This window comes from Marmota flaviventris, chromosome 2 (genome assembly GCF_047511675.1).
Source record: "Marmota flaviventris isolate mMarFla1 chromosome 2, mMarFla1.hap1, whole genome shotgun sequence".
In the NCBI taxonomy this organism is placed as follows: Eukaryota; Metazoa; Chordata; class Mammalia; order Rodentia; family Sciuridae; genus Marmota; species Marmota flaviventris.
The window spans coordinates 71,709,943-71,725,738 of record NC_092499.1 but is presented as its reverse complement, the minus strand read 5'-3'; the positions used below and the strand labels follow the sequence as shown (position 1 = coordinate 71,725,738).

Sequence of the window (15,796 nt, the reverse complement as noted above, 5' to 3'; positions counted from 1 at the left end):
ATGTTGTTAAAAGTAGTTTTGTTCACAAAAGAATTTAATAATTTTCACAAAATTATCTCCTTCGTTGCATTCATTCTAAAGAAGCTTAGCTAGAGTAGAATCTCAAATTCTGTATCACCTACTGTTAACTAGAGAGAAGAGCACACCAATTTTGTTAAAACTCTAGATGGAATAGAATTCTTTGTGTAGGTGTATATGTTTATTTATGTACAACACTGTGTAAAGAAACAGTCGGCTCTAATCTGTAAAGTCAGTTTGGTACTAGTCATCTTAATTTTGAAATTTTGTTTGATTGATGAAACAAGAGTTTCTAGGACTTTACCAAGGATATCTAATAAGAACCAGGTTGCTTGAATTTTTTCCTCTCTACCCTGGTTATTCAGTATAAATAAGTTCTTATGAAAATAGTACTGGGAATAAATATTACTCTTTATATGTAGGATATATTCTTTCTTATTTTAAACTAGTCACTTTTATTATAAAAGGAAAATATCTGATGTTAAATTTAACTTATTTTGATAGTTATAAAATAATATAAAGATAAAATAGAATTTAAATTTCTTGTTTCCTTTTTTATTATTCTAAAGCAGATCTTAAACATTTTTATAAAGATAATATCTTCATGTGAAATTTTTAAACCCTTTTTTCTTTCCATAGCATTTTATTCCACAGTCAGTATCTAAATAGTAAACATTAAATAGGATTTAACATTTAGCTTGCCAAGAATATATATGCCCAAATAATCTCTTCATAAATTTGGTTAAACTTCTCTTTGTTATTTACTTATTAATAGAAGGCAGATGTCATGCTATAAGCAAGACAACACATCAATAGTTAAACCATATTATAGAACCAGATTTCAAAACAGTTTCGGGTGCATTGCCTTTAGCTTTGGTTAAACCATCTTCTGAGACACAGGGATAAAATAGCATTAAATTACTTTAATGAAGTGGAAATGACCCTGATTTCACTGTATATAGTAATTATTTTCCATGAATACTCTTAAATCTGAAAGTATTTGATAGTGTTTACATTTACTGAATTTACCAACGTTAAAATCATCCCTCCTACAATTGTCTGACAAATAATGAATTGAACATACACTTTGTATGCTCTATATTGAAGAGAGAAACAGTAACTATTTTCATCATATGTTGATTGTTAGGAAGCCTCTGCATAGTTAGAAGTGCCCTGCATAGGAGCTGGCGTTGTAGCTCAGTGGTAGAACATTTGCTTGGCACGTGTGAGGCACTGGGTTCAATCTTCAGCACCACATTAAATAAATAAATAGATAGATAGATAAATAAATAAATAAATAAATGCTTTTTTAAAAAAAAAAAAAAAGAAGTGCCTGTGTATGCAAATGATGAATATATAGGTATTGAAGATAATCAGTGTAGGTAACAGTGAATTTTTCCCTTATAGAGAATTGACAGTTCTCATTATGTCAGTAGGATATAGATAATTGACATTTCTCTTTGCATTGGTAAGAATAATTTAGTTTTCATAGTCAATAGTTTGAAGTAAGTGAAATGTATTGATATGATATGTCTACTATAGTTTTCATTTCTGTCATGACAAATACTCTTTAATTCAATACAGATTTCTGCTGTAACTGTCATATAGAAATACTACCCTTATTCTGTATTTATTGTAATGCTTTTACAAACCATTTGCTCAGAGTTTTACCTATGAAAAGTTTAAATTTGGTCTACAATGGGATAATGAGATGCACTCTATAATTTTTTTAGTGGTCTTTTTTATTGACATTTATTATAGATTCAATAGTAAGTATTAGGTTTTGAAATAGCAGTTAGGAAAAATACATGCATATATATTAACCCATATTTTTTTTAAATATGACATAAATTTTTCCCCCTCTAAAATTTTTAAAAATAAATTTCATTTTAGCAATGGCTTGGAATGACAGAAACCAAATGGATTTACCATTAAAAAAAAAAAAGAACTACCTGTTTTTGGTCCATCTTAGTACACAAATGGATTACCACTCTTTTCAAGTTTTTCTCTTAAGTACAGATTAGTGTTTTAAGTAGTATTTCAGTAAACCAATAGTCAAATAAATAGCATTTAGAGTTAAATGGTTTTCTTCTATTAAGCACTATGTTAGGTATGATAGTGTATGAAAGTTTTGCATGGTCACTATAATCTAGTCAATCCAGTAGGGGAGATCAATCCACATAGTAGGAAAGATAAGACTAAGTTATTAGAAAACACCGTAGGTATTACCTAATGAAATACTAATTTATTTGCTTCAAAGTAGGAGTCACAAGAGTTGAGAGAAGAATCACTGAGAGCTAGAGTAAAGAAGAATTTGGAAGGAGGTAAAATAAGCTGAGCCTTGAAAGTTGGGAAGGACTTGGAGCAGGAAGAAAGAAGGGCCTTTTGTGCAATTGAACAGATATTTTTAATACTTAATTTAGTAATCATTGTTCTAACCCCAAGAGTTATCTTATTACCATGTGTTATCTTCAACCCAAGCAAGAACTCCTTATAAATATTTGCTGTTTGTTGTTGGGTCTCTTTGCATTTCTGTTTTCTTCTGCTGCTTTGTAGGACATCATGTCTAGCCACACTATTCTACTACACAGGCTTGGGTTTGGGGTGGATCTTTGCACAGAAATTAGGTGAACTTATATTAATATTAAAGGCTGCTAATGAGTTTATCTCTATTTTAAAAGGGGGAAAAAGATACCTGGTACATGGCAAATGCTCAATAAATGGCTTTTGCTGCCAACAGCACCACTACTGGTAAGGAGAAAAAGTGAGAGACTAAATTTGGAACTGTGTCAACATGGCAAAAGATAGAGACCAGTAATGACCTTGCTTCTCCAGCTTTTCCATTACCTCATCCTCATCCTTTTTTTGAAAACCTTTCAGGAAAAAAAAAAAAATGGTGAGATTATGCTTTTGATTTTGTTCTTTCCTGTTGGTAAATTGATCATCGAGTTTTATTTTGTATTGAAAACTTACCTCAAAGCAGCTAGCCCAGTTTATCCTTATATTTTTTTCCCTTTCTTATTTTTCCTTGGTGAGATTTTTAATTTAGAGTGACTCTTTAGTTCACTCATTAACTTAATCCTAAAAGTGTATATTTTCTTTAGATTTGTTTTATCATGGTATAAAGTATTGATTTAATTTGCTAAGATCCAAAATCTAGATAAATACCATATAGAAATAGTGTTTACTTATTGGTCTCCAGCAAAGGACAAATACTTCCTTTATTCTCCTTTGCCCCTTTGTATGCTGGGATTCAGCCCGGAGCAAACATTTACAGAGTAATTATGTGCCTGAAACAACGGCAACAATGGTAATGTTGACACAGCTACAACTTTAGGTCCAGGAACAGGATGGCCACAATTAAGAGTAAAATCCTGAAACATTTTCATTGATTATTTCTGGGAAATAGCATCCCTCTGGGTTTCTCTTAATGTTTTTTCTTTAATTTATTTTTACCAGCTGGAGTTCCCAGTTATGTGCTCTTATTCTAGCCAGCTTTCTCCACATTCACCAAAAATAATACCAATCTGAAAAAGTAAGGAGGGTGAAAGTACTTATTCATCAGAAATCCCTGAGGTCCGCCTTTACATAAAGTCTCTACATATTTCTCCCTGTGCCTTTTCCAAACCTGCTATTAGTATTTCTCTGACTGCTACTGAAACAAATAATCATATTTTTGTACCATTGACAAAACACATTCCCCCTTTGAGTCACACTTAAAAAAAAAAATACACTGATGCTGTAGGAGTTTTGAAAGTTGACAGGAAATACCCCCAGTCTTTAATGGAAAAGATCCCCACTAAACACATGTGAAACACCTTCTGTCCTATCCCTCATAGTCCTACCACAGGTAACTGTTAAATGATGACCCCTTCTAACTGGGGAAAATCTTACCAGCAAAGAATCTTCTGTTAGCTGTTTGGCATGGTTTTAGACTAATGAAAATAATTTTGACCTATTTGAAATCAATGAATTTTATTAGAAATAATCTGAGTACTGATTATATTATTCTTACAGATAATAATTAAAAAATGGGCCATCCCTTGTCCTCTGACATTAAATCATACAGAGGAATTCTTCCAGGTAATAGTTTTTGTTTTGTTGTTGTTTGCCTTTTTAAACTAAAAAGGGAGAAAAGGCAAGCAAATAATTTTTTCCTTGTTAATAAAAAAGTAGTGGTTGTATGTATTTTGGAATTTTGCTTTGAAATAATTTGATTTGAAAGCCTGGTAATGATTCAATTAATTTTTTGTTGATGTATTCTGACTTTTAATAGCTGTTGGTTTCTCTTTTTCCCCTCAATACTCTTAAACAGATTTCAAATGCTACAGATGATTGTAAACCAAAGCTCTTTCATTTCTCCAAAGAGGTGTGTAAGTTATTAACAGATACTTTTGGTTGATTTTTCACATTTCAAGTTTTAAGAGATTTGTGTAACAGGGTCTCTTAGGTCTTTGTACCTGTAACTAATTAATTTTCATGAATGTGCTAAGTATAGGATTGCCTACCAGAAGAATAATATTATTTAACACAGGGTGGCCCATTATGAAACAGCCACCTTTTTTTCCCCCCTATGGCATGCCTTTAAATGGAGCCTGTTTTAAATGGGCCTCTGCCTAAAAGAACAGATTTACCGAATGTCTGGTCTGGCCAATAAGGTCCTCTGTGGATACAGACTTCCTGTTGCCCTCTGGACTTGTAAAGCTAAATAGCCAATTACAATCAAAAACTCCTCCCCTGTGAGTAGAACTTTGGTCTGTAGCTAAGCAGCCTCATCATTGGACCAACAATTGAGTACTGCCAATATATCTTCTGACCAACATTCCAAAGTTGAAATTTATGATGCCAGGAGTCGAGACTAAAAACCTTAAGTCCCCTTGCCTTCTCTAAGAGCCTAAGGGGTATAGGATACTCAAAAATGCCTGTAAGAGCCCCTGAGCATCAGCAGAGGATGCAGGAACTGTGATCTGGATGGTCTCTGCTTTACAAATATTTGTAGAGGAGCACAAAGTCTTCCTTTTTTCTGCAGGTTTCTTCCTCTACACTGTCTTAATTCTGCCAAAATCCCATTTTGTAGGTCCCAAATGGTAGAACCCCTCCACTCATGTGCAGCTTTATACTGTGGAAGTCTGCATACTCCTCCATGCAGAATTTTTCTGTATCTCCTAGTTTGTAAATGAGAAATGACTCTCTGGCCCCACAAGGGAGGTTACCACATCTTTTGCATGGTAAAGACCTCCTTGTGCCTTAAAGATCTAAGTGGAGTAACTGACAAGCCAGGAAATTAAGCAATGTATGAAATAGAGAATTTTTGAATTAAACTCTTATTCCCTAATCCACCCTCAGGAAACTCTACAACTTCCTTCCTCGTAGCCCCTCTCAGATATTTTAGGAGTCTAGGCATTATATCCCCAAATAGGTCTTCATCTGGAACTTCTTTTGCTGAAGAGCCTAAAGCTAGTTAAGGGAAAATATTTTTAGAGCATAAAAGAGAAAAGGCCATATTTTCATTTAGATGGTAACTTATTTCCTTTATAGCTCCCTCTGGCTCTTGTTAAGTATTCTAATAATAAAAACAAAACAAAATTTAAGCTTATGTATTCCATGGGATCTTAAAGAGTTTTTAGGTCTAGAATAAATGACATTCATTCTTATTAAAAGAGATCCTGATCAAAGATGCTTGCAGTAGTACAAAGATATGGTTAACACTTTATTATTATTTTATTATGGATTACATTTTGGTGAAAACATATTTAAAATTATTAACAATATTGCCTAGTGCTTAAGGTATTAAGATGTATTTAAATTGTGCATTCATTGGTAATGACTGAGAATTGCAATGAGAACATTTCTAAGGTGTAATTTTTATCTTACCTAAATATTATTTATTTTACCTAAACTATTTTTATCTTACCTAAATAATGTAGAAGCGGTATTGTAATAAAGCAAAATGGTATGGGAAGTCAGCCTAAAGATGTTCTCCCTAGTATAGCTAAGTAAAACATTTGCTGGTAACTATAGGTATATCTCTCTGAAAAGAAAAAAAAATCTTATAAAGAAATGACTCATGAAAGATGAAATACATTGATTTTTTAAAAGAACTGTTGTCAAATGAAATTGTTTCAATAGGATAGCATTTAATTGTCTTTTAAAATTCTTTTTCAGAGTGCTTACGCTATACCAACCATGGCTTTTTCATTTCTCTGCCATACCTCAATATTGCCGATATACTGTGAACTTCAAAGGTACTGTAGAATCCTGGAGTATTTTAAATGAATTAAATATTTTTGTTTTTTTACCTGGAGGGCTTTCATCAAATTGAATGACGCTCTCATTTATGAATCCCTTCATATCATCACTAGATTCTAAGTGTTAATTTAAAATGAAATAAAACAAAGCAAGTTAATTCTCAGTTAAGAATGTTTCCAGGAAATGTAATCTTCCTATGCTGACTTCACATTACTAATTCCAGTGTGCAGTTATTGATAGATTAGGTCTTGAATGATTGAAGAATCTTCTTGACTAATTTGGGAGACATTTGTTTGTTTAGCTATAATTCATATCACTGGTTTTACCTTTGCCATTTTTGTCTTTTAGCCCATCAAAGAAAAGAATGCAGAATGTAACCAATACAGCAATTGCTTTAAGTTTTCTCATTTACTTTATATCTGCCCTCTTTGGTTACCTCACTTTTTATGGTGAGTATATTCTATTTGGGTTTTTTTTTTGGGGGGGGGGGAGGGGGGTACCAGGGATTGAACCCAGGGATTCTTAACCACTGAGCCACATCCCCAGCAGCCCCCATCAACTTTTAAATATATGTTTTATTTAGAGACGGAGTCCTATTAAGTTACTTAGGGCCTCACTAAGTTGCCCAGGCTGGCTTTGAACTCACTTACTATCCTTCTGCCTTAGCCACCCAAGCTACTAGGATTACAGGCGTACACCACCACTTCCAGCGAGTATATTCTTAGATAGAGATAACAAAATAAATTATTACATAAGTGATCTCACACATGATTATAGACTTTCTTTCTGACTTTCAGTAATAAGTTAATTTGTGCAGGCCACCCAGATTACAGTGCAGTATTGTGGTGGTTCTAGGGACCTTATAGAAATGATTCTCTTTCTCTTAGAAAGGTGAATCAAATTAAAGATTAATGACTTCATATGAAAAATTTCTTATACATCTAAGTATATTTCAGGTTTAGGGATATTGATGTCTTTCTAAAAAGATAATGATTTTGGTTTTTTAAAATTGCATATTCAGTATATTATACTCTAGTTCAGAAGTTTTAGGGTTGAGAGAGTAAAATCATTTTAATTGCGAAAGAACAAGTTGAGAAAAGGAAAGAGTTTTACACTCGATTTTAGTTTTACACTTAGATGTCAGATATTTCTGTCTCCAGAATTCATCAGATGTACATTCTATAACTCACCATGACCTTTCTCCTTTATTCTTAAAGACAGTTTTAAATTCACAAAATCAAAGTATCTTTTATATATTTTGGAAAAATTCCCTGCTTGTTATGTTGGGTAGTTTTCTCTTGATAAGAACTTGAGGAAAAAGTAAAACAGAATTCTAGAACAAGAATAAAAATTGTAAGCTTTCTTGTTTGATATGTAAGCATACTTGTTGAATTTACATAAAAACATATTGTAACACAAGTTACACTCAATTTGTGAAATTCTGCATATACTTTTTGGTTTATGAATGCTTTTGTTTTATAAGTCTGCAAGTAAATGGCTGTTATTACTTAGGTAATACTTAGCTGTGAATAACTATCATTTCTTGTGTGATTGTCTTGTGAATATGTTTCAGCTTGTAGACATCAGTGATGACTAATAATGTCATGACTAGTAATGGCACTTTTCTTATTGCACAGAATTTTCCCAAGTCTGACAAGTTTTGTGATAATGTTTGCTTATACTGCTACATTTCCTCAGCCCTTTGGAAAGAAATCCAGCAAGTTTATTTGAAATCCAACAAATGTGGTACACATACCTCCTCTACTTTAACTAGCTGTATGACCTTGAACAGGTTATTTCACTTTGCAGTAGCTTTATCTCCTAATCTGTAATATGGGAATAACTTCATAGAGTTGTTTTGAAGCAGAAATCAATTATATATAAAATTCATATAATGGTCCTTCACAAATGAGAGCTACTGCTGGCATTATTATTATAACTTTCATTATATTTAAGGTGCTCTTTTAGTACTGTACTTCTTTCTGTTTTTAATAAAATAGTTTAAATATAACTTTTCTGTATATGCCATATTACCATGACATTTTATGTGGGAGAAAATTATAATTGCTCTCTGTAGTCTTTATTTTCTTGCTGCCTCTATGTTATTTCAGCAATAATAATGACCATCCCATATATCTAAATCTGCTATTGCATTTTTATACTGATATAGGAAGAGAGTAGTAGAGCTTTTTGTGCACCTTTAAGAAAAGCATTTTTTCCAATGTGAGCATGGTGCCCTGTAAGACACACTACAAAGAAAGTGAAAACAAATTGTTAAGCATTTGTGATCATCACTAATAAAAGCAAACTTCTTGAAATATATGTACTTTATTTTTGGTTTTTCAATATATTCATTTTTATACAAACCTGAAATCGTAATACTTTTCTGTTTTAATAAAATATCATAGCTGGGATTATTAATATCATAGCTGGGTCCTCTTGGGTTTCTAAAAGATTTAGAGTAGCAGAATAGCTGCCTTTTTAAAAAATTAAGATTGTCACCTGGCACAAATACTACTGGTTATCACTTATCTGAAATTCTGGGGATCAGAGTGTTTCAGATTTCAGAGTTTGGGGGATTTCAGAATATTTGCAGACTTTTGTGCTCGAAGAATTTTGGTCAAAGAATTTTCAGAGCATTTCATATTTTGGATTTTTAGATTACGGATACTTAATCTGCATTGTTTAGAATCTTCAACTTTGAAAAAAATGTCCAAAAATACTGACCTTCTCCTCCCTATAGATAAGTAGAACTACCTGAGAGAAACCTCAAATGGCCTTACTGATACCAAGATGACTGAGAAATAGTTACATTAATTGTATGAATCATTAGGTACTTAGGAGCTGTTGTATTAAATTATCAGAAACAAAGCTTACATTGAAAGGGATGTGGAGAAGTGATTGATGCTAATACATTTATTGAGCTAACATTTAAGTATCAGATACTTTACATATATCATTTAACTTCATCCTTATAACAACTCTGTAAGGTGGTATAGGTTCATTTAGATTGAATAATTAGGCCAGTAACTATAGCTAATGAATAATGGGGTTGAGATTTAATTATTTTGTTTCTTTCCAAATCCAATGCTTTTATTAACTGTGCTGCCTCCTCAAAGATTATGCTGTAAAACCTCTCTTCATCCCAAGTTTTTATTAAGTGAACTTTCGGTAAAACTGCTCATGCTCACTTAAGCTCCAGGCATCCATATATATAGATCTCTCATTCCCCACTTCTTCATCTCTCCCTCCCTCCCTCTCCCTCCATCACCATTCATCCATCCATTATTGTTGCTTAAAAGCAAAACCTAAAGGATTTTGTTATGTAAATGAAATGTCTTTATCAACTAAAATGATTTAATCCCATCTCCATAATGCAAATTCTTCAAAGTATCAAAATTTTATATAATGGAGAAATGTACATCTAAGAAAAATCACACAGTAGGTAGGTAGATGATAGAGAAGAAGACAGATAGCTAGCTTTATGTATAGACAGATGCAACTGTATAAAAGTAATTTCTTGCCAGGTGTAATGGTGCACACCTGTAATTCCAGCAACTCAGGATTGTAAATTCAAGGCCAGCCTCAGCAATTTAGTAAGACCCTCAGCAACTTGGTGAGACCCTTCTCAAAATAAAAAATAAAAAGGACTGGGGAAGTAGCTCAGTATAAAGCACCCCTGGGTTCAATCCTTAGTACCAAAAAAAATTAACTCTTCTCCATAGTCAGGAAGATGCAGAAACTGCTTTACTCTTCACAGTGGTTCTTTTAAGTATTATTAATCATAAGCAAGAAAAACTTTTTATGGTGTCTTTCTATAAGTTCAACAAGTGCTCTGTCTTATGGAAAGAAATTGCTAATTGAGCCTGAGATTTTATCAGAAGGTCTAGTCTGGAGTTAAAGCTTTAGATTCATTTTTTAGATGAGCAGCTAAAGCCCAGAGTGATGAAGTTACCTGTCACAGAATTAAAGGCAGATTTCCTGAATGCTAATCCAGTATTCTTTCTGCTACTTTATGATAATCTTAATAAGCTTCAGACCCTGTTTGACAGTGTGTATTATACAGGACAGGCTCTTGACTTTAATGGCGATAGAACTTGCAGAGATCGCCAGCAGGTCCTTTCTGAGATTAGTAGAGATTTATTGGAATCTAGAGAAGCGTGTTGTACTCTATCACTTACATATGTTACAGTTCAGCTAAGAATACAGAATGACTGACTCGGAAGAAAGGTTTTCATCCTGGGAAAGTAGAAAGTGGACAAGTGACATATATTTTGAATTTATAATAATCTAATTCTTCAGGATTCTGGAGCTACTTGGAATCCTTTTACCCAGAATTCCCAAGATTTAGTTAATATCTAACTTTTGTAAGATTAAAGGGACCTATAAGTATATACAAAGATTAATAATATTGACTCTAATTACAGATGTTAAAGCATTATGTGGTGAGAAAGAGAAAAGTGTTCTCTGGTGAGCTAGGCCACTGCCCAAATGTTGCATAATAAGCAGACCTTTTAAAGTCTATGAGGTTGTTAAGCAAGAAGTGTTAATGGCATATTTTATGATTCAGAAAATGGAAATAAAATAGTATGCCATATTTCTCAAAAGACTCCCAAGTATCTCACAGATTTGGAAATAAAATCCAGATTTCTGGATTTCCTGGCTCTTCTTAGTCACCTACTTAGTCCGTTAGTCCCACATTGTATAAATTTCGTCTATAATACTTTAGACAACTCATTTCTTTCCCATTTCCATTATCACTAGTCTAGTTCATTACCTCTCAGTGGTTATGAGAGTAGCCTTCTATTATCCCTCTTTTTCTTTCCTTCCAGTCTATACTTTGCTTCGTTCAGATTATAATACAGTCTCCTTCCTGAATCACTATTGCAAGTCTGTGACATGCAAGATTGGTCTAACCCCTACACAGAGCTGTATTCCTAGGTCTTCAGTGCATTTCCAGCCCTGTCACCAACTTCCCTCTTTGTACTTCTGCTTATTATATTTCAGTGACTGCAGTACTGAATGGACTTATTTTCTCAGATATACATTCCCTTTGCTACTTTAAGACTTCCACTTGTGCTGTTTTTTTCTTCTAAAGAATCTCTTTTCCCACAGTTTTGAACACCAGCACACATATATTGATTGACTCATTTAATGTCCTAGTAACTCTATAGGTCAATGTATTATTGTCCCTATTTTAAAGATGTAGGTACTGAGACTTGGAAAAATCACTAGTAAGTGGTGAAATTTGAACATTGCTCTGTGGTCTTTAGAATCACCAAAGCTCTTTGTTTGGACCTTCTTCTACCAATATGTGTATTTATGTGGATGTATAATTTGTATTATGTACGTGTGAATTTGTCATTCTCCCCTTTAAATTTTAAGTTTCTTGAAAACAAAGGTATAGTTGATTTTTTTTTAATCTGCCTCAAAGCATCCTTTCTACAACCTGTACTCTCAAATGAAAAATACCATTCTGATTTTGGGGGGTTTTTTTGTGGGGGGAGATTGAACCCAAGGGGCACTTAACCACTGAGCCACATCCCCAGCCTTTTATATGTTGAGACAAGGTCTGGCTAAGTTGTTTAGGGCCTTGCTAAATTGCTGAGGCTGGCTTTGAACTTGCAATCCTCCTGCCTTAGCCTCCAGAACCGCTGGGATTACAGGCATGTGCACACCATTCTGTTTTAAGTACTAACTAGTCTTTGCCCACTGACACTGAAGTGGCAGTGTACTTGAGCACCCACACTCTTCTTCAGCTGACTTGGGGTGAGGGGAGACATTGTGAGTATGGCAACACCATGAGGCAAAAAGTCTGACTGCTGCCCTTGCTTCTGAGTAACCATTTCCCTAACACTTCATTCTTTCACCAAGGATGAATCTATAGATGAATTGTTGACAAAAACCGGTAATATGCACGAAATACTGTAAGATATGAGGAAATATCATGGTATTGTTGTATAAGTATCAACTTGGGCACCCCAAAAATATTGGATGTACAACCCTGTCAGCTATGCTCCTTTGTATTGTGTGATCTTAGGCAAGTGATTTACAGTTTTAAGTTTACCTATTTATATTGTTATCATAGGGACCAAACTCAACAATACATGAGAAAGCAACTATATAAGCAGACAACATGAGTGTTCAAACCCTCAGATGGTAGAAAAGTTCTAAAGAGAAATTTCTAAACACATTAACTGTCATAATTTTGTAGGTGTTGCCTGTCCTGGTTTCTAATCTCATTAAAAAATTTAAAAAGAATGTAGTTTTCAAGAATATATTTAACTAATGTCTTTGTATTTCATGGAATAGGGAAAAGGCCAGAGATGTATTTGGTAATGGGGAATCTAAATCTATTAGGATCCATTAGTGCTATGGAAAATGATTTTGCTATTATTGACATCTTAGAACATAGCTTATAATGTGATTTTTAGTATTTTTTTTATTTACAGACAAAGTGGAGTCAGAATTACTACAAGGTTATAGTAAATACTTGCCACATGATGTTATTGTCATGACTGTGAAGTTATGCATACTATTTGCTGTGCTTTTGACAGTCCCTCTAATCCACTTCCCTGTAAGTATGCTTAAAGATTTTGTTGCTTAGTGTAGTGGCTCCCTAATATGGCAACACTAATTCTTTGCAGACTAGAACCTTTGAATCATGTCTAGTCTTGTATATCTTATTCATTTGTCAAGTAATTGATCAAAGACCTCATACTTGCATATGGCCCCATGAAAGCCCCAAAATAACAGTGAACCACTAAGCTAATTTGTGCTTTCTGAGATTTAGTTTAGATTTAAGTTCTCCCACAGCATTGTTTCCAATTTAGAGACTGTAGTTCTAAAGTTTTATTCCCCCAATTCTGTATTCTACTTTCAAAAGAATATGCATGAAAAGGAAATAGTCAAGTCAGCAAAAATAAGCTCCTACTGGTTTACTGTAGTTTTATTTTCACATAGACATGCTAGTTTAATCTTACTCAAAATATTTGACTTGCTCTAAAATTATAACTTGAGGGGCAGAACAGATTTTCATTCTGCATCTAGTTGCTATACATAAGAATCTTAAGAATTTCTGAGAAAGTGAAAACAAAAGCTTTGGGTAAAACTGCCTCTGCATGGATGTCTTGAATCTCACAGCGAATTTTGTAAGAACTGAGCCTTCGAGATTGTTTGTCCCTCCCTATGCAGAGATTAGTGCCAAGAGTGCAACAGGGGTTGGGCACACTTTCATGGAATGTGACCGACTGCCTAGCTATGGGCAGTGTAATGAGCAATTATTCATATTTACATGTGTGAAACAGATAATATAAGTTAAAGTAGTAAGTGGTATTTCTTTTTCATGACATCAGATCTTTTTCTGTTTTAAACCATTTGTTTTTCTGTTGACTTTAGTGAAAATGATTCTTTGAGATCTCATCACACAATGTTACTGTTGGTAGTTTTTTAAATTATACAACCTGAAAAAATTGCCTGTGAAAAATTTTTTCTAGAACTAATGCAAAATAATTTTTATGAGCTCATGTAGAAAGTTTTATGTGATAAACACGTAGTTTATGAGTATAAACACTTGAAACAATTTATGCTATAGTTTGGGAATCTAAATAGTTTGGAGGCAAGAATATCATGGTTACTGTACATGTGCTTTGCTAAGCAAATATTTTGCCTTTGATGCTTCCTCTTTGCTTAAGTCTATTTCCTTTTGTCTTATACAGGCCAGAAAAGCTTTAATGATGATGTTTTTCTCCAATTTTCCATTCTCATGGATTCGCCATTCTTTGATTACTCTAGTACTCAATATCATCATTCTTTTACTTGCAATATATGTTCCTGACATTAGAAATGTTTTTGGTGTAGTTGGTAAGTTTTTCATTTCAAAAAAATCCACATAATAAGATGGATAAAATTATTACTCCACCTCACATCTGAATCCAACATCTTTCTTTTCTCCCTTCCAACTTACAGGGGCCAGTACATCAACATGTTTGATTTTTGTATTCCCAGGACTATTTTATCTTAAACTTAGTAGAGAGGATTTTCTTTCATGGAAAAAGCTTGGGGTAGGTTGTTTTTATTTCTTTTAAGACTTCTTTTTTAAAAACTAATTTGTCATTTGATACTATTTTATATATATTCAAAAAGTCAAATATTATGAAAACATTATTGGGAAGAACGGAGGTTTATGAAATACTCTTAATTGTTATTTTTTCTTTTTTATTCCCACAGGCTTTTGTTTTGCTCATCTCTGGAATTTTGCTTGGGAATTTTAGTTTAGCACTCATCGTGTTTGATTGGATTAACAAATGAAAGAATATTTTCCTACTTATGAAGAATAATTTACCTACATAAGCAAGAAGGAATAATTCTGGAAGCCACTTCGATGAAAAAATACATTTTTATTAAAATCATTAACAGAATAAAGCAGAACATAATGACAGTGTGTAGGAGAAAGTAGAAATATAGCAGTTTAATTAAAATAAGAAACAAACTCAAAATGCTCTTAAATATTTTGAGTCAATGTTTCATTTACGGGGACTTTTTAAAATCAGTGGACTTTTTTTTTTTTAAGAGTAGTTTTGTGTCTTCAAAATCATTGAGCAGTTTCTCCTATTATTAACACCATGTATTAGTTACACTTAATGAGACCATTTTGAAACATTATTAACTAAAGCCAGTTGTTTACCTTCGGGTTCATTCTTGCAGCCACTAGCAACCACTGTTTGTATTGTCTTTTTACTGTCTCCATAGTTTTTTTTTTTTTTCCCCCCAGAATACCATCTGGTTGGGATCATATAATAGTATGTGTCCTTTCAGACTGGTTTCTTTCGGCTTAACTATATACAATGATGTTTATTCCATGTCTCTTATGACTTGATAGTTCATCTCTTTTTTAATAATATTCTGAATAATATCCCATTGTATATATGTACCACAGTTTATTTCTTCACTTATTGAAAGACCTTTTTATTGCTTCCAAGTTTTGGCAATTGTGAATAAAGCTGCTGTAAATCTTTGTGGTACAGGTTTTCATGTGGACACGTTTTTAGCTTTGGCTTGGGGGGGGGGGTGGTAAATACAAAGGACCACCGCTACATTCAATGGTAAGAGCCTGTTTCGTTTTTTAAGAAACCACCAGTTGCCTTCCAAAGTGTTTGTAAGGTTTTGCATTCTTGCCAGCAATGAATGAGAGGTTCTGTTATTCCACATCCTTGCCCAGCATTTGGTATTGTCATTGTTTTGAGTTTTTGTCACTTTAATAGGTATGTAGTGTTATATCATTTTTTTAAATTTGCAATTTCCTAAGGACATATGTTGAGCATCTAATCATATACTTATTTGTCCTTAGTATGTTTTCTTTGAAGTGTCTATTCAACTCTTATGCCTGTTTTTTTAATTGGATTGTTTTCTTATTGTTGATTTTTAAGCATTCTTTGTATATTTTGGATGCCTGTCCTTTATGAGATAATTGTTTTGCAGAGATTTTCTTTTAATTCTCCTAAGAGTCTCTTTCACAGAGCAGAAGTTT

The 15,796-nt window shown here is 33.3% G+C and overlaps 1 protein-coding gene across 3 annotated transcripts in view; it reads left to right on the top strand.

Annotated features, from left to right (window-relative positions):
• The window catches only part of Slc38a6 (solute carrier family 38 member 6), a 57,545-nt gene extending 42,258 nt beyond the window's left edge, over nt 1-15,287 (top strand). The window contains exons 9-16 of one of the 3 annotated variants that reach the window (XM_071607992.1): nt 4,036-4,101; nt 4,334-4,387; nt 6,184-6,263; nt 6,616-6,716; nt 12,702-12,844; nt 13,986-14,130; nt 14,236-14,330; nt 14,497-15,287. In XM_071607992.1, the coding sequence (XP_071464093.1) occupies nt 4,036-4,101; nt 4,334-4,387; nt 6,184-6,263; nt 6,616-6,716; nt 12,702-12,844; nt 13,986-14,130; nt 14,236-14,330; nt 14,497-14,577 (765 nt within the window). In that variant the 3' untranslated portion in view covers nt 14,578-15,287. The remainder of the gene's footprint in view (nt 1-4,035; nt 4,102-4,333; nt 4,388-6,183; nt 6,264-6,615; nt 6,717-12,701; nt 12,845-13,985; nt 14,131-14,235; nt 14,331-14,496) is intronic. The other 2 variants (XM_027929376.2, XM_071607993.1) reach the window with 2 other exon arrangements.
• The last annotated feature ends 509 nt before the right edge of the window (nt 15,288-15,796 follow it).